This window comes from Gymnoscopelus braueri, assembly GCF_963280865.1.
Source record: "Gymnoscopelus braueri genome assembly, chromosome: 11".
Classification (NCBI taxonomy): domain Eukaryota; kingdom Metazoa; phylum Chordata; class Actinopteri; order Myctophiformes; family Myctophidae; genus Gymnoscopelus; species Gymnoscopelus braueri.
In genome coordinates, this window is record NC_137613.1 from 27962725 (window position 1) to 27981698 (window position 18974).

The 18974-nt window shown below is 42.5% G+C and overlaps 1 protein-coding gene across 1 annotated transcript in view; it reads right to left on the reverse strand.

Annotated features, from left to right (window-relative positions):
* gabbr1b (gamma-aminobutyric acid (GABA) B receptor, 1b) overlaps positions 1-18974 on the reverse strand; it is a gene marked incomplete at its 3' end in the record, with an annotated part of 46446 nt that overhangs the window by 9340 nt on the left and 18132 nt on the right. The window contains exons 9-14 of the mRNA XM_080442264.1: positions 18152-18229; positions 9354-9504; positions 7295-7427; positions 3655-3771; positions 897-1004; positions 430-523 (exon numbers count right to left, since the gene is read on the reverse strand). Coding sequence (XP_080298390.1) covers positions 430-523; positions 897-1004; positions 3655-3771; positions 7295-7427; positions 9354-9504; positions 18152-18229 — 681 coding nt within the window. The remainder of the gene's footprint in view (positions 1-429; positions 524-896; positions 1005-3654; positions 3772-7294; positions 7428-9353; positions 9505-18151; positions 18230-18974) is intronic.

The window sequence follows — 18974 nt, forward strand, 5'->3', positions numbered from 1 at the left end:
CTTGACTCTGCCACAATTGCACATGGACTACCGGGTTTGTACACTACAGAACCATGACAGATGCCTGTAAAGCAGTGGGTTTTGAATACTATATTATGTTTTACTTAAGTGTTAAGCGGGCCACGTGCATTTTCAGGGCATGTTGGTTTTAATAGACGTAGATGCAAGTCCCATGCATCTACGTGGTAACGTAGTTTCTTTTGTCTTCCCAACCAATCAGAATGCGCAACATTTTATGAAGGCATCAGCGGCCATTTATATTTCCAGAAGTACGCAACAGCATCCACAAAGGTCCTCCACGACACATTTTTGTCCACAAAGTCTAAATTGATCTTAATAGAGACAGACAGATTAACAGGGACAGAGGGAGAGACAGACAGAGACTAATAGAGAAGCGAAAGCAGAGGACATAGTTAGTAGTCTCCTCACCAATCCAAGTGTTCATCTTCACTGAACTGCAGTGCTCCAATAAAGGCTGAACCAAAACATCCAGGTCTGCTTTGGGGGCCTCCCTGGTGAACTTCTACACACGCACACACACACACACACACACACACACACACACACACACACACACACACACACACACACACACACACACACACACACACACACACACACACACACACACACACACACAGAGTGAGTTTAGAGGTTATCGCAGCAACAACACAAAACCTAATTTGCCAGGTGAAATCAATTCCACTTTAACAACACTACATCTCTAGGATGAGCTTCTTCTCTCCGTTGTCTTCTGAGATTTATTCCGCAGATCCTCCACAAGTCGGCTAATCAATGCCCCCAGGAAGAAAAAAAAACTAAAACAAACAACAACAACAAGAAACAAAACGCCAGAGAGAGAGAGAGAGTGTACGGAGAGTTGGAATCGATCTCACCTCCACTGTGATATGTAAAGGATCCACAATCTGCCAAATCATGAGAGACAGGACGTCGATGGCCAGTAACACCCCCACCGTGGCGTAGAGTTTCCACGGCTCCAGATGCTGCTGGGAAACAGCGGGAGAGCGAGAAGCAAGAAGATCAATTCATTTTCAATTAACAGATGGTAATTAAAATCAGCCTATCCCTCATAATACAAATATACACAGTATGCATTATATCTGAGAGCTCAGAGCATGGGGCCGGGGCGTATAGATACAGTAGATAGACCTTTATTGATCTCGGGAGGGGGGGGGGGGGTCAGTTGTCATGGTAGTACCACAGTTATGAATCACAGGACAGTTACAGAACAAGATATACAGCTAGGAGTGACAAATAATATAACTAGAAAAAGTGCTCCTCGGAGCACAGGTCTCCGCCAGGTCAGGTACGTTTTTCTGGCCTCCTGGTGGCGCTATAATAGGCCAATGTGAAAAGGGTGCCATTTCTTCCTCGGCCTAGTGGGAATGTGCGTGTGAAATTTCACGGAAATCGCAAGCTGCGGCATAGTTTGAGGCTTTTTGTTCAAAACGGACCAATCCTGCAAACTTTGGAAGCCAACCATAGGCAATGAGGATGGAATATGGGAAATCGAACAGATCCGTGTTGATCACATGACTATAGAGATACTGTGTACCAATTTGCATGACGTTTGGATATTTTTTTTTTTTTGCACAAATCAGCCTCCTGGTGGCGCTATAACAGGCCCATGTGAAAAAATTGGGGCAGAGGTTCTGAATTGGCATCCAGGGAATGTGTGTGCATAGTTTCGGAGCGACCGGGCCAACGGTGCCGGAGATTAGCTGCTAACACACAGACAGGACGGACACACGGACACACGGACACACACACACACGGACGGACGGACAGACAGGGGAAAAACATACTCTCTCGCCATGCCTTTCGGCCTGGCGGAGACAATAATGACAGAAACCAGGAAATATAGGTATACTACAGAATGGCCCTCTGCACTTGGACTGCCTGGGAATAAGCGTGGTGAAATAGCTATTAACAGGTGTTGTAGATATAAGTGTAGTCAAAGTGCTTTCAGTATTTTAACAGTATATCAGTGCCAATTGCTCAAGGGCACTTGGTCACCAGCTGGAATACACCCTCCTGTCAGTGTCAGGAATCGAACCAGCAGCCTTTGAGTCACCGGTCGGCCACCCTAAGACCCCAAATAGTGGTATTGGTCACTTCAGTGCACGGCCTGGGAAACCACGAAAAAAGGCCAAAATACCCTCTTTGTGATTTTGTGGGTAGAGGGATTCATGAAGCCATAAATAGTCTGAACTTGACATAAAAACAATGATCCATCACTAACTGAGGCCAATTCAACATGGCCCTGAAGTATCCACAGAGACAGAGGCCGTAGTGAGGCGCGGCCAGTGTTCCATGACAAAATCAATACCAGAAAAAAAGAGAAGGGAAATTTTGTGAGTCTCACTAAAGCCTGTTATTGATTCTACTTGCATTATCTCCTAAGAACCAAGCACTGGGTTGTTTATCCCTGTACAGCAAATGAGCAAAATACATACAGACAAAGTCGAACAATGATGTATAATGTTCAAGGCAACTGCAGTTGGATACAGCAGCTACGATTTGTGTTTAGCATCTAATCCACTCAGCATCTCAAATTGGCAAACGCAGAGCGTCCTACAATACTAAACACAATTTATACATTCATCAGAGGTTTAAATATAAATCAGTGTTTGTTTGCCCGGGAAAAAAATCCATGGCTTATTATTTATTCTCTGTAAAAAGGCACAGAGAGCTTCCTGCGAGACTTCATGTGTTCGAGCGGCAGATGCAAATATTGAAGCACACAAACACATGATGACAGACAGTGGCACCAAGCGGCGTCCATGCTTGGAGGAACATCAACATTTCTAACGGTGAAGTAGCATCACTTCTGCTTTTAGAGGGAGAGAGGGAGAGAGAGAGGGGGAGCCGGTTGATACGGTGCCAGCAGCAGCCTCTGCGCAGGCATTAAGTGACACAAAGTGAATGCAATCAGTTTTGACATGGCTCTGGATAATATAATCCCCCCCCCTGATGGGCGCTCTCCTACCAGGGATATTCTCAGAGATCCAGTAATGCGCTTTATCTGCCTATCTCGAGCATTCCCCCCTCTCGCATCGCAGCCAGAGCAGCCGATTTAAGACGTGACGCGTGACACGCCTTCTGTAGCGCTCGTGAAGTAGCGGGAAGGGCCATGGTGGTGGTGTGGGGGTAGGGGGGTTGCGTGAACAGGATGCTGATTGGAGGAGGGGGCGTCGTTTGCCGAGCAGCCCACTCGGAAAATTTACGCGACGTGATGCTCAAGGGTGAGTGTCCCACCTTAACTCTTTTTCTCTAGGTCGAGTAAACGTAAAAAGTCAACATAATACGACAGCAGGGGAATGCATCATTTTCGAGACATTTTAAGGTGCCTTTGAAGGGGATGATGATAAAGTAAAGCATCAGAGGTTCAGAGCAGAGCTCGAAGTGGAGTCGTGCGTTAATTGTATCTCCTGAAGGGTGAATCCACTACTACTTCAAAACACACCCTCCTCCTTTATTCAAGTCACTTATTTGCTCACAAGTGTCGCACACCGAAAATAGCTGATCTACAAGCTCACAATGTGTTGTGATGCGTCGCATTGTGAGCTTGTAAATCATCTATTTCTGCACACGACGCTAGTGCCCATGCACTACATATAAATCAGGCTTTACCTTCCTCTTCTCTTTCTTGTCGTCCTTCTTGGTGAAGACAGTGTGAACCCACCAGATCTTAGTGAACATGCTGCCGTATGCAAGGCTGAAACCCAAACCCAACAGCCACAGGCGGAACTAAATTGAAAAAAGAAAAAAGAAAGAAAAAAAGAGGATAAATTAAACACTTCATAATTCAAGAGATTAATATATCAAACACATTAATCAAGAAGTCACATCTCCCTCATTAAAATCTCCCTCTAGCTTAATAGGTTTTCAAAAATGACCTTGAAAAAGGAAAAAGGACCTCTGCTCTAAAGCTTGTTCTTTTCTTTTACCCATAATGCCCCAGTGACTATAAAAAGTATTTCACTCTGGTTACCTTGTCACCCTGTGTGTTATTAGCAGAGAGTGTTCTAGAGAACAAATCATTATGACAATTGGACTTCGACCAACAAAAGCATCGTATATCTAATATCCCTGGTGTTTATAAACTATGCAGTGTGTCCTGACTCCTGACTCTTATGTCCCTGGTATTTACAAACTGCGGTATGCAGTGTGTCTGACTCTTTTCCTGGTATTTACAAACTGCAGTATGCAGTGAGTTCTGTCTCGTATGTTCCTGGTATTTACAAACTACTGTATGCAGTGTGTATGAAAGAAGCTAATATCTGGAGCCACATGAACGACACTCAGCTACAAAATGAGTAAAACAGTCTCTTGCAGATATACCTCAAAGCAACTGCTTTCAGCAGTACAACTACGATCTAAGCTTCTTGTTTTATCCAGATAGTATAATGATAAGATTGTCTGTTTTGGGGATTAGCAGAACACGCACAACACACAGACAAAGTGATGTTCTACTGCTGGGCTCGATACCTGAGGCAATTCTACGATGCTGCAAAGCAAAATCCTGAGCGTTCATTTCACTCTGAGAGTACAAAATACAACCTTACAAGGGGTCCATTTAACTCCCCAGAGTTCAATTAACATTCAGGATTTCGCTGTGTGTGAGACAAACTAAAACCTGACTGTTAGTCAGATGCTGACACCACAAAACCACTGAGGTGTTCAGCCAACAAGGATATTTTTTCACAGAAGTGTCTTAAACCTTGCCTTACAGTAGGTTAACAGATTTTTTTCAGATGAAAATTAACACTTCATGCTGGAAATGTAGAGGTTGGCTGGCTTACTTGCTCACATGTGTAAGTACCAGAAGATAAAGATGCTTAATATAAAATATTACCATATTCTGCATAGCACTGCACATGTGCTTATCTATTGTGCCAGAAGGTATACAGTAGTCTTGCGTAGCACATGATCGGAGATCTCTGCCTACCGATATGTCTGGTGACATCTAAATTAAATGTAATTTTTTTAATAACTGCATTGCAGAACCAATGCAAAGACCATAGACTTAATTTTGGGACGGCGATATCATTAGGTTTCAAAGCAATAGACATAGGTTTGTTAGCAGCTGTTCTCGCAGCTGTTCTAGCAACTTTTAATTGAGATGTCACCAAATGTATCAGTAGGGAGAGATCTCTGATTGTCTGGCTACTCAAGACTAGAAAGTTCATGAGGTGTGTATAGGTTGTCTGATTCTGGCAAAAGAGTTTTAAAGTTACACTAATATACGTATGTTTGATGTCAGTTGTCTCCCTTTGGGGGTACGCCCACATCTATTTTAGTAACCTGCAACTGAAGTTTAACAATGTGAATCCCAGTCCTAATTGTAGGCCTAAATTTTCCCCGTATGGTACTTCAGAGTGATCATATCTGCTCTTCACAAACTGTGTCCAATCCTAATTTCAAAGCCACTTTTGTGGTCCTCTCGTGAACAAATATGCTACATATTTAGATCAACCCGATCGCCAGAGGAAACGTTCTCTTTGAACGTTTTTGAAATTCCGTGCATAGACAACTGGAAAACCCGAAATTCCGTGCATAGCCGCCTCGCATCTCCCCCATTGTGACTAAACCATTTCGGAGGCGCGCAGTCTCAAGGGAATTGTCGCCACGTAAAAGGGGCCACCGAGCGAGCTAAAGCCGAGTTGCCGTCCCGAACGTTGCAACATTCCCTTGTGCCTACTCAGCGCCGTTTGAGTTATGTACCGATAGGCACAGAATCGTAAATTTTGTTGTGGGGACTGCTCTGCTTCCGGGTTTTTCCGGGTTGCGACTGGTTACGCCCACCGTGGGACTCGCCGTACATATGCACGGAATTTCAGGGTTTCTAGGCGACTATGCACAAAATGACATGGCAGGGGCGGCCATAGCTGAGTGGTTAGTGAGCCCGTCTAGGGAGCCAGAGGCCCTGGTTGCCCCAGGTTCGATTCCAGGCCAGGCCAGCATATGTGTCGATGAAATGAAATTTGTCCCTGAGCAAGACTCTTAACCCCTAATTGCTCACAGGTTCTCATTGGAAACAAGACCGCAAGGACATTCATGAACGACCTGTTAAAAGGAATTATCCTTATCCTTACATGCACTGGATCCGTGCAATGTATACTAATTCTCTGGCGATCAGGCTGATTTAGATAATCACAAAACATTTAAAAGCTGCATAAACTTGGAAAGCTCCTCTGTTTACTGCCTGAAACAAGCACAAATGGCTGACATTTGTCTCTGCAGCTTAATTAGCATGTCTTGTGATTTTACTTACCTCGTAAAATGCATTAAAAAAAAGATTGAAATGTTTTATTAATTAAAAAGATAATCAGTCTTCACGGCAGGTCTATTGTATAAACTAAATCTAAATCTAATCTAATCTAACTATCAAATCTGAATTTAGGATCTGAAGCTCAATCAAGGCCTGTTGTATAAACTATCTGATCCAATCTAATCTGAATTTAGAATCTGAAGCTCAATCAAACAAACTAATCTTCGGAGCTTTCAGCTCAGCCTGAGAGACTGTCTGCTCCAATAATGAGGCATTTCATTCTATTTCCTCTCTGGTTTTGTCTGGACTGAAAGTCACTTGCTTGCTAAAAGCAGCAGACTGCACAATAAGTAACAGTAAAAGTCAAATTTCTTAGTTTAAGAAATTCAAAACTCTATAAAAGTCACTAGCTAAACATTTATTTTAGGTATTCCAAACAATTTCAGTGAATTTCTTTTAAACTCTGTTTACAAACTTCAAAAGTAGCATTTAACAAGCTTTGTAGTTGTTGTAGACTGTAGAGAATAAAGATATCATTTGAAACCATATTTACTCTATCAACACTGTTCAACATAGTTGTGGTTACATATCTTCACTTTTTATTGAGTACTTTATTACAGTGCTTTTACCGGGAGTAAAAACACCGTATTATCATACGTATTGTCACTGCCGGGTGGAAACCTTGTATGTCCAAAGCCAAAATGCAAAAAAATGATGAAATGTAGTTATTATTTAGTTAATATTTTTTATTGGTTCAATATTTATAAAACCAACACACGCTTAACCACATTCACTTTCAAAATGTTTTTTAAATAGCTAAACTAGTAGATCGGTCAGCTAGTATAGTTGCCACTTTTGCGAGACACTCTTTTATGACGAAATGGGGCATTGATTCACAAAAAATCATGAGAATATTAAGTATGGAGATACAAGGTTTCTGCCTAACAGCAAAAATGTGTAGTAGATAGTAGATCAAATCCCTCTCTCCTAATAGTGTACCTGGCAGACGACAGGAAACTGCTTCCTGTGGACATGTAGGCCATCGATGCCCAGGGGAAAGACAGCAGCTAGTGCCAGCATGCACCCAACTGCTGTCATGTTGTTCAGGTAGGGCTGGGAGTTCTGTATGTACCTGTAGTAAACACAAATAGCAAGTATAAATCAGGCATAACTCCAAACCCAACCTTTAAACCTGTAACCTCTAAATGTCTAATCCTAACCCTATAACCCCAACGTGAATCTATTCCTAATTGTAAATGCCCAAATCTTTTTTAACCTTAAAACAACCAGGCCTCTCTTATGAGGGCCAGGAAAATTGTCCTCATGTCTATTTCTCAAATTCTACTATAATTGTATAGTAATACAAGCACGCGCATACGCACACGCACACACACACACACACACACACACACACACACACACACACGCGCACACACACGCACATGCACACGCGCACGATATCTCTGAGTGTCAAACGTACTCAGCCACACACAAAACTCCAGCCTGTCAACCTCATTGTGTGTGAGTGAGAACTCTGACACACAGCCCAGCCTGTCAGCCAGTTCAGGATATTAGCTGTCTGTCAGCAATGCAAACTAAGTTCCTATTTAACTGTCAGCCTCATGCAAAGTATATCAGTCCCCGTCGGGCAGAAACCTTGTATGTCCAAAACAGTTTTCAGAAAAAAACAAACAAACCCTACATGGGTTCCAATAGATTCAGTGTAGTTATTATTTAGTCACAAACTCTTGTTATACTTTTTATTGGTTAAATATGTATAAAACCCACAGACATTTCTTTTTAACCATTGTTTACTTTTATGTAAAAACTACATTTCAAATAGCAAAAATAGTGTATCTATACAAGCTCACAACGTGTCGCATTGCCACGTTATGAGCTTGTAGGTCGGCTGTTTTTTTCTACTCTTGTGTGACACTGTAGTAAGACGAAGTAGTGCATTAATTTGCAAAAACCCATAAAAGTTGAAATATGGAGATACAAGGTTTCTGCCTGACAGTTTCGATATGTTTTTGAAAATTACTGTGAACATCTGTTCACATTAGAGCCTGGGGTGGTTTTGATCTGTTATCACCTAGATCTGTTTTGATCACATCAGTATAAAAAGAACAATGATCAAACAGGTACATTCACACTGAAAGAGTAAAAGAAAATAGCCATGCATGCAAAAGAAATGCCTTTCAAAGCTTTGAGATAACCAGACGAAGGTCTTTGTACTGAAACATTGTTCCCAATTAAAATAATAATAATTGGAAGTGAAGAAGACAGTGTGCGGGAGTCCTTTGTTCTATGGATAGTCAGCACATGGTTTTCTCCAAAGCACATGTTAATCTACCGTAAATTTCGGACTATAAGCCGCGACTTTTTTCCCATTTTTCGACCCTGCGGCTTATATAACGGTGCGGCTTATCTATGGATTTTTACAGCTAACGGCCACTAGGGGACCTCCTAAATCTATGGATTTTACACCCGCGGCTTATAGTCCAGTGCGGCTAATATATGTTCCAAACATTCAATTTAGCTGCTGCGGCTTATAGTCAGGTGCGGCTTATAGTGCGAAAATTACGGTACTAACTTCTGCTCATTTACGTGTGTGTGTGTGTGTGTGTGTGTGTGTGTGTGTGTGTGTGTGTGTGTGTGTGTGTGTGTGTGTGTGTGTGTGTGTGTGTGTGTGTGTGTGTGTGTGTGTGTGTATATATTATATATACATATATATAAGAGAGAAAACATATTTTGAGTGGCCAAATATGGAATATTTGGAAATATATTTGCCATTTGTTTTGTTCATTATAATAATAATAATAAAAACACACAAAAAAAACAAAACAACAACGCATAGTTCATTGACCATTGGCATATGAAGGGAGGTGTGGCAGTTGTTTCTTGACTTTTCCTAATTTTAAGCTGCATTTTCAGCATGGGCTACCGGATCTGTGTAGTTATGGTCACAGTCCCATAGCCTGGACGGACAGTGGGTACAAATGTGGGTATGAATTATTAGAGCTTAATAGAAAACCTGCAGAGTGCATGATCAGCGTACCTGACATTGCTGTTGTAAATGTTGAAGGTGAGACACACTATTCCCAGTAGGATACCCAGTCCGGCGAAGACGGACACAGACACAAAGAGTTTCTGGGAGAGGTAGCGAAACTGCTCAATCACCACGGTCTGATCAGCCGGGGGTCCAGGACCTGGCAACACCAGATGACAGGAGACAGAGAGACAACAAGGACAGAAAGATGAAGAGATAACACATACAAAAATCATCAACTTCACCATTTGCAATGCTGAGAATCAACTCAAGAGTTTAGTTAAAGGGAGGTGTAAAGTGATATCCTTAAAGAAAATATGTTAAAAACGTTAAACTCCATATATTCCAATAGTAATCATTGCTATAGAGTGTTTGTTCAGTAATGGGGGTCTCCCCGTCTCTCCAGTTCTTTAGTGAACAAATAAATATTCAGATCTGGCTACTAATTTTATAGAATCAGGTGAGATAGATTTATCACACTGGGGGTTTCACTGTGAAGCATGGGCAGAACGTACGGAGACGGTGGTATTGAGATACACAGGTCAGAGAGGTTATCAATTAATAGAGCAGAAAACCTGATAGCATTCCGGTCGCCGCTCGGAACGCTGACCACTATCGGTCCAGCGAGTGGCTGAGCCCCAGCCTCCAGAGTCCCTATTAGCATTCCCACAGAATCAGACCTAGTTAGCGAGTGTCTCCATATCAGGGTTCATTTAACATTCATATCAAAAATGAGCACGCTATGAAGGCTTTCCGCACACAGCCATTCCACAAGACTGAACGGAATAATACTCATGTTTCCCCACTTTTAGTTTCATTCCTTGTCATCAACCTCTATTTTCAACAAGCCATTTCCCATCGCACGGCTGTGATGTTATAATGTGGGGGTAATGGCCCTTTGTTTTCACGCTGTTTAAAAGTCAGACCATGCTTGGTCAAATCACATCTAAAAACCTGACAAAACACTGGCTAACGGAGTGGCTTGGAGTTGATCCTGTATTGCGTGAACTGTGAAATGAAACATTTCAGCTAACAATAGCAACATAATAGTAATCAATTATACTGACAGCTTCCTCAAACACTCCTTGTGGGAAGCCGTTTCTCTGATTCAAGAGAACAATGCTCAATTTGCAGTTAAGGAATATTAGATGTATTTTCAACCTGAATAGGCTCCCTTGTGAGAGCAGCGAAATATAATATGGCATAATTCCTTGTCATAATCTACATCAGGGTGTACTGTAAACATTTCACAACAGTCTGTGTGGACAGGTGTGAATTGCTGAAGTAAAGATTACATGAAAAGTTAACAGAAACAATGTTTCTTTTGACAGCTCCTGGACCAGACCAGCCAGTTACCAATGGAATACAAATGAGGGTGAAGAATGAAACAGAAAAAAACAGAAAATAAATAAATAAAATGAGCGACAGAGACAACGGAAATAAATAGTGAAAGTCTGAGGAAACTGACAAAGACAGTTTGACATACAGAATGAATGGGTGCCCCGTAAGTTTAGTGTGGGTGGGCATATACGGAGAGAGAGAGAGAGAAAGAGATGAACCAGAAGAAAGAAGGAGACAGAGAGAGTGCTGACAGAGCCATATCTGCAGCCTACTTTTGCGTGAGGTAAGCAGTTTTTAAATGAATGCTGTGGTTTAATCTTTTTTTTTTAGTTTATTTTTCTGGCATTTCTGCTTTGTTCTTTTGATGGTGAGGTGACAGTGAGAGAGACAGGAGAATTGGGACGAGAAAGAGGGGATGACCCGGGTGGTACCAGGTGAGCCACCGGGGCGGGGCGCCCCCCTGGTCTCTGATCTTTGAGTCTGAATTAGTCACTATGACTTAACGATGGCTATCAGCCTTTTTTCTCACCACATTCACATTCTCTCTGTATGAACGTGCATGGTGGTTCTAATCTATGCATTATATTTCAATAAGGAGAGATCAAGTTGTAAGCAGAGACAAAGGTTACACGTTTTGACGACTAGACTCCATTAAAGTTAACACATAGGATGATGAGTGTATGATGATGGAGGAGAGAGAACCCGCCCCCACTGGAGTCTAGTCACTGGTGGCGGTTAAGACAAAACCTCATGCCTGTTTAACTCCTGGACAATGGTCAGAATGTATTGAGAGGAGAGCTCCTTGAGATGCAGCATCTCATTTTAGAGGGGGTCCTATACACATAAGTAGATAAAACATTACATGATACAATACAAATACACAATACACACACGCACAAATACAGTTAGCTTGCTCACCCTCTCCCACCCACACCCCCAGCCTTCAACTCATTAAACAAAGAAATGGAGAATACAGTACAATGGTCTGCATCAGAAATCAACATGTACAAACAGTATTTGAAGCATGAACAGGCTGTTTCGAGATGCGAATATAAGGAGGTCCTGAAGCGGCCAAGAGAGGCAACAGAACTGAGAGAAAGAGGAAGATTGTTCCAGTCAAATAGAGCTTTGTAGTCAAATGACCTGCGTCCAACTTAAGAAAACATTTGAGGAACAATAAAATAGGGATATTCTTTGTACAGTATGTCTAAGTGGATATGGTGGCGTATATGGAACCAGAGACTGTTTCAAATATGAAGGACAGTTAAAGCGAACACATTTAAAAACGGAATAGATACCAGTGAAGTTGCCTTCTTGCCTTAGGCTGCAGCCAATTAAGCGAACTATAGAGAGAACAGTGATGCGTTCTGTATGACAATGGAGAGCTCACCATGGTGGAGATGGAGTAGGAGGTGGGTTGCACAACGCTCAGTCTGAAAGAGAATGATATGAATGATATTTGTAGAATGGAGAGACCATCGCCTGATTGGCAAACTGAAAGTTTAAAGAGCCTGGCTGGCTAGTAGTGCGCATGCTTAAAATTGTGAATGAAAGGTTTTGAAGGGACACTTCCCTGTCATGCCGATTTTTCAAGGGATCAAACCGACAACCTTCCGGGCCACAAGCACCAATTGATTGATTGATTGATTGATGGTATTTTATGACACCACTGCAAAGCATTATTTAAACCAGTGGTTCTCAACCTGTGGGTCCCCACATGATTTGGCTGGGGGGGGGGTCCCCAGATGACAGTGAACAGTGAAGTGACAATTTAAGGACTTTTAAGACCTTCTTACTACCAAAAGAAAGAAAAAAGACCATTACTGTTTCAAAAGTAATCAACAAACTATACTTTAAAAACTGGTGAAACATTGGCCAAATTGTCAAATTATATAAGAAAGAGGCAAACATTTTTGAAAATAGCCGATCTACAAGCTCACGAGGTAGATCTGCGTTATCTGAGTTAAACAAAATGTAATGCCTCAACTCCTACAATTCCAAGTGCTTGTCAGGGTGGGGGGTCCCTGGTTCACTATGATTATTTTGGGTGGTCGTGGCCTGAAAAGGTTGAGAACCACTGTTTTAAACTGTCCGCTAACCTTTAGGACACCACTGCAAAGCATTGTTTTTGACAAAAATAGAAAAGTTAATTTGAACCAGATTACTTAGTTTCGTGCCAAAAACAGCGGATCTACAAGCTCACAACACGTGGCGATGGTATGTATACATATTGTGAGCTTGTAGATTTACTATTTTTGGCACTCAACACCGGCACGCAAATATTAATTAAGCTTCACTGTACGGTTCCAGTGATTTTGCAGGGGAGGGGGAGAACTGTGTGTGTGTGTGTGTGTGTGTGTGTGTGTGTGTGTGCGTGCGTGCGTGCGTGCGTGCGTGCGTGCGTGCGTGCGTGGGTGCGTGCGTGCGTGCGTGCGTGTGTGTATACTTGTATTACTATACAGTGCCCAAAAGTATTGCAGAATTTGAGAACTAGTCATTGTGAAGACCAATTCCCTGGTCATCACTAGGGAAATGATTAAAAAAAGATTTTTAGAAGACTTAGAATCAGGAAAAGATTAAGGTTGGGGTTATAGGTTTAGAGTTTCCCTATTTTATATTTATTTGTATATTCTGAGAGTGTTTGAAGCTGCAACCGATACGGAGCGCAGCTGCAGACACTGCGGTTGCATTGAGATCTGGGAGTCTTGGGATGTTTGAATGAGACGTCAATAGCAGCCACGTTACCATGGTGTCCCGGGGTCACAATAGTAACAGGGGTTTCTCTCATCTCACAAGCCAGTTGCTATGGAGGCTTAGCGACAGAAGGCATTCTGGCCTGTTCGTTCAGAGCCAATGATCTTTGATTGGAGATTGTTGATGTCCTTAGCTGCCCAATGGCCTGATGTATGTAGTCAGGGCTCGATTTCCTGTGGGGGATCCATGCCTCTGCTTTTGATATCCCCCCTCTGGTATAGTATGTATATATATATTATTTTTACAAATGGAAGCCTTGTTCTTTGATGGGAGACTTGTTGAGTCCCATGGCCATGCTGTGTATAGTGGGTATACTCAATTACTCATAAAGAGGAGAGGGTCCACACTCGGATGCTGCACACATCCATATTTATTCTTCCAACGAGGGAACAAGTTAGCTGCACAGATTTCCTCAGTGTGCTTTGATTTGAAGTTCCTGCTGCTTGCATTGATGTAGTGGAAGCCAGAGAGGTTCGGTTGAGAAGCTCCCATCACTGAAGTTTGTTGCTATTGGGTTACAGTACACAAGCAAACCAGGCTTCCATTCTAAATGTGTAAGAGTCATCAATGTTTGCTGAAGGCATATATATTCCGGAGGTGTGTATGTGTGTGTGTGTGTGTGTGTGTGTGTGTGTGTGTGTGTGTGTGTGTGTGTGTGTGTGTGTGTGTGTGTGTGTCTGTGTGTGTGTGTGTGTGTGTGTGTGTGTGTGTGTGTGTGTGTGTGTGTGTGTGCGTGTGCGTGTGCGTGTGTGTGTGTGTGTGTGTGTGCGTGTGCGTGTGCGTGTGTCTGTGTTTCGTAGTGTCCTTTGGGAAAATGTGCTCTCCTACACTAATACTCTCCCTGTCCTTGATGGTTGGAATCAGAACAGTGCGTTGCCATGGCGACATGCCCCATAATGGTTACCATGGCGATGCGAGAGCGAAGCAGTGATGCAGCGGTTGTCAAGGAGACAAAAAAAGGAACGAGGGAGGAGAGGAGAGTGTGAAAAAAAAACGCTGCCAACCCCAAAAAAAAGTGTGTGAAAGAAGGGAAACAGATACTTTAAGAGAAGAAAAGAAGAAGAGCTAGTAAAAAACAGGGTCAGAGAAAGCAAACAACAGAGAATAAAGGGAGTTAAAACGTCAAAGGAGTCTGGGATTGATGTATTGTCAGGGTCAAATGAGAGAGCTGACAACAACAACAGAGCGAAGGTAAGAAGCGAGAAGAGAATTAAGAGTGCAGGTGGTGAGAGGAAGACATCATTTTACTCAACAAAGGGCAAGCAGGAAAGCAAGAGGCAATCTGGCACAAAGTCACGGCCTCCTTCAAAAGGCCTTATTCTGTCACGACACCGACCCATTTATTTTTAGAGCGCAACCCAGAGCCAGGCCAGGCCGGGCCAGAGGAGGGTACCCTCTGGGCCACCAGGGCAGGGGAGAAGGACGCGTCAGCCGGCCCAGACAGCAGCCACCACCACCGCTAAGGATGGCCAATTACCCAAAAATATATCGAAACCCAAACTTTTACCCAATAACCGACTTCATCTTGCTCATGTAAGTTAAACAAATAATCGATGTATATATATTTATATATATCAATGATTTTTTTTATTATAATCAATTAAATCGACTAGTCTCATTAACCACGTAACTCTGTATTATACTTTGTTGTACAATGGTTGCGTACAAAAACATTTTAAATAACCGATCTACATGCTCACATTGTAAAAAATCGGCTATTTTGACTTCGTTCATTAATCGTAATCGAGGCAAAAGTTTGACATGATCGTGATATCGATTTGAAGTCGTATCGCCCAGGCCTAACCACCAGGAGGTGGTGCCGAGGAGACTCCCATGAGATGACCTTGCATCCTCTGTTGTCTTCAAAGTGTCTGCTGACAGCCTGCTCACAGATGGCAGAGACAGCCGTGTCCAGTGCCTCAGTGTAGGTGCCACGACCTTGCACTGAGACTCGCTCGACAACCGGAGGGTCATCTACCGTCACTCGCTCCTCACGCAAATTCCCAGAGGGACTTGTCGAGGTGTCGGTCGGCATGACCTTGGCGCCTGACTGCCTCGTAAAAATCGAATCATGTGGATCTCGGGATCGTTCCCAACACCGTTCCCATGTGGCACCAATGTGGATTGCGGACTTGCTGTAGCCAGCTTGTGACCTCTGTCATCTATGACATATCTAACTAAAACGCAAATCTGTGTGTGTGTGTGTGTGTGTGTGTGAGTGTGTGTGTGTGTGTGCGCACGCACAACTGTCCTTCATGTATCTCGAGAACCATCCGACCGTTCAACTTCAAACTCGCTGTGTATGTTGCCGAGGGCCCGAAGGAGTTCGGAGCCCAGAGTGAAGTCAGTCGGATCTGCTACTACAAATATTGATAAATACGCAAATCCCCACATACGGTTAGATCAGCAGCTGGGATCTCCATACATGGGGATAAAAGGGACACAGATGACAGATACAGAGATCTCCATATGGACATAAAACATACACAGACAGACGGGTATCGGGTATTAACCGGAGGGCCATGCGTTCCCAACGCGCATCGGCCTAGTGACTCTAAATGTGGGAAAAGTCTGATCAGAGCCCCACTTACATCCATTATAAATTTAAGTTAAATATTTAAGTAAGTATGTACTGTAAGTAAGTTAGTAAGTAAGTAAGTAAGTAGGTCGGAGTGGCTTATTGTTGTTGGCAAAGTATAAAACATTATTTGAAATTAGTGGAGAATCTGGAGATACTTCTGTGGCTTACTGGCAGTGTGCACAAGAAATTTGGCCCTGATCGATCCTTTTTGTGAGATTAGCTCCGGACACACAGACACAAACACACAACCCTCTTATAGACAGCTAGCCTCCTGTAGAGCCACGCCATAAAAAAGAAAGAATCAACTGAACTATCGGGGAGGTGGGGATCTTGGCACAGATCCATAAAATGTACCCCCCAATACTTAACAATCTTCTCCAAGAACAACTGAAGTAGAATGACGACAAACGCTACCCAGGGTAAAAAGGGGGTACACCTGGGAAATTACAGCCCGGTCCTTGTGCCTTCATGGCTGAGATGACAGCGAGCTTGTGAGAGCAGACGCCTCATTGTTCGAGGGACGGGCGGAGGGTCGCGCCACTCGCATGTCTCTGATCTTCGCAAAGTGCTTAGAGATCAAGACAGACGGTCTATTGTTTTACACACACGTATTGTATCAGTCTCATCACATCCCTGTAGACGGCATCTGCAGCTGATATTGGTTTGATTTTCAATCTGATAATATCTCAGCCTTTGTGTCGCCTCGATAGGTTGAGCTACATCAAAGAGCCACCGAGATCTAATAATTGCTTATGGGAATAATACTGTATGCTCTGTAAAATTAATAACACTGTATGTTCTGGAAAATTACAATAACCATTTAATTACAAAAAACAAGAAATATCCAAACTGAGAAGAGACATATAGATTCATAGAGTAGTTTAGCGCTGTGTTATTTAATTCCATATACAGTACACTGTAACTATATATATATATATATATACATATATATATATATATATATATATATATATATATATATATATATATATATATATATATATATATATATATGTATATATATATATATATATATATATATATATATATATATATATATATAAAATGTATATATTTTTCTGCCTTTATTGATCGTCCAGAGTGAATACAGACAGGAAACAGGGAGAGAGTAGTGACATGCAGCAAGGGTCTGCCGCCATGCTCGGGAACCCGGGGCTCGCTGTCATCAGAGCCTATGTGGTACTCGCTTTAACCACTCGGCTATCAGTGCCCCCCATACACTGTAACTCTGAGGGCGTACAAATGGAACCAAATGGAATACAAATGGTTCTAGTTGCACACTCTCAGAGTTAAATTAACACTTAAGATTATATTGTGTACTGTACTTATGTACTTGCACCCTGCTCAGCAGAATGCACACAAGTCATTTTCAAATCGTTAGGCACGGTTAAACCTGCATCTCCTCAGTGATCAGGGAAGCAGGACTGACGCGGCCGTACACAACTCTCCCATACTGATTAGAGAGCACAATTTCATTTCTCAAAGTCAAGGTCACTAAGCCCATTCCACTTAAATTGCCGCCCAGATTGCTTTCCCCTTGTTTTGTTTTGACTGTCAACTGGCATCTTCTATTTATTTCCCTGCTGTCATTGTTTTGAACGGGCTCTCATGTTCAATTAGTGACTGAAATCAAATTGTCGCTCCATATCAAATGGGGTCCTCTCGCCGCCGCACATTCTTGACTGTGGCGGCATTTGTCGCAACCAATCATTCTGCTCTTGGTGGAACCGTGCAATGCTAGCCGGAGCGTTTGCTATTCTCACAGCACACATGCTAAATAAAACTTGACTGATTGATTGATGAACCTTCTTACCCAACCTTGCATGTGGGGAGAGGGGGAAGAGTGAGAACGGACAGAGGGCACCGGAGGAGGAAGGAGAAAAGGAATGAGCGATGCATTGAGGGAGGAGGAACAACACATTGAGAGAGAGAGAGAGAGAGAGAGAGAGAGAGAGAGAGAGAGAGAGAGAGAGAGAGAGACAGAGAGACAGACAGAGGGAATGAAGGATGGAGGGTCAGAGGAAGAGGGAGATTAGAAGCATGACGGAGAGCTATAGACAGTGATAAACAGGAAAATAAAGGAGGGGTGAGTGCGATGAATGTGTCTCACCTATCCACTTGTCATTCCCATACCAGGACAGATTCCCTTTAGAGCTGTCGTAGTATCCAATCTTCTTATAGTTTCCTCCTGTGACAGCAACACAGACAGAGGCAAGTAGTCACAACACCATAAACACTACATTCTATAGTTTCTGGTGTTCAACGTCCTACTATACCTATGAAATCCAAATATAGTGTATGAGTTCATTAAATGTGACTTTGATTTTTATTCATTTAATTTCCATAACAAAAAAACATTTTTCTTTAATATAGGTTCTATGCTTCTACCCAACAGGCTCAAATAAAGGATTTTATGAGATTTTTTTATTAAAGGAATTCAGAACAGAGGGTCCACTGAGCTTGCTTTATTGGAAAAATATAACCAAGCATGTAACAGACATTGTGAGAGTAGAAATTGACCTGCCCTTGGTTATGGTGAATCGCAGTGGTTTATGGTAATTATTACTGGGAGTAGTAATATCCCAGTTCAATAACTCAGTGGAGACCTGGGATGAGACTTTATCAGAATCTGGCCTCTGGGGACCTAAACCTCAACACGCTTAAGTGAAAACAAATTATTGTTGCCATGTCATTATTAAGGGTTAAATACAGTCAATTAAAATGTCTCCTCTGGGAAGTGCAGGGCTAAAGAACCGAGGTGAATCTCGACATCTCATAACATCCTCATGCAAACGCCTCAGGACCTGGAGGGAAGAGCAAAGCCAGGCAGATTTCAGACTGGGAACTTGAGAAAAGCCTTAACTGTGTGCTTCATATTCACGTATGTAGAATAGAATGCACAAAATGTTATTTCTATAATATTACAGCTCAGT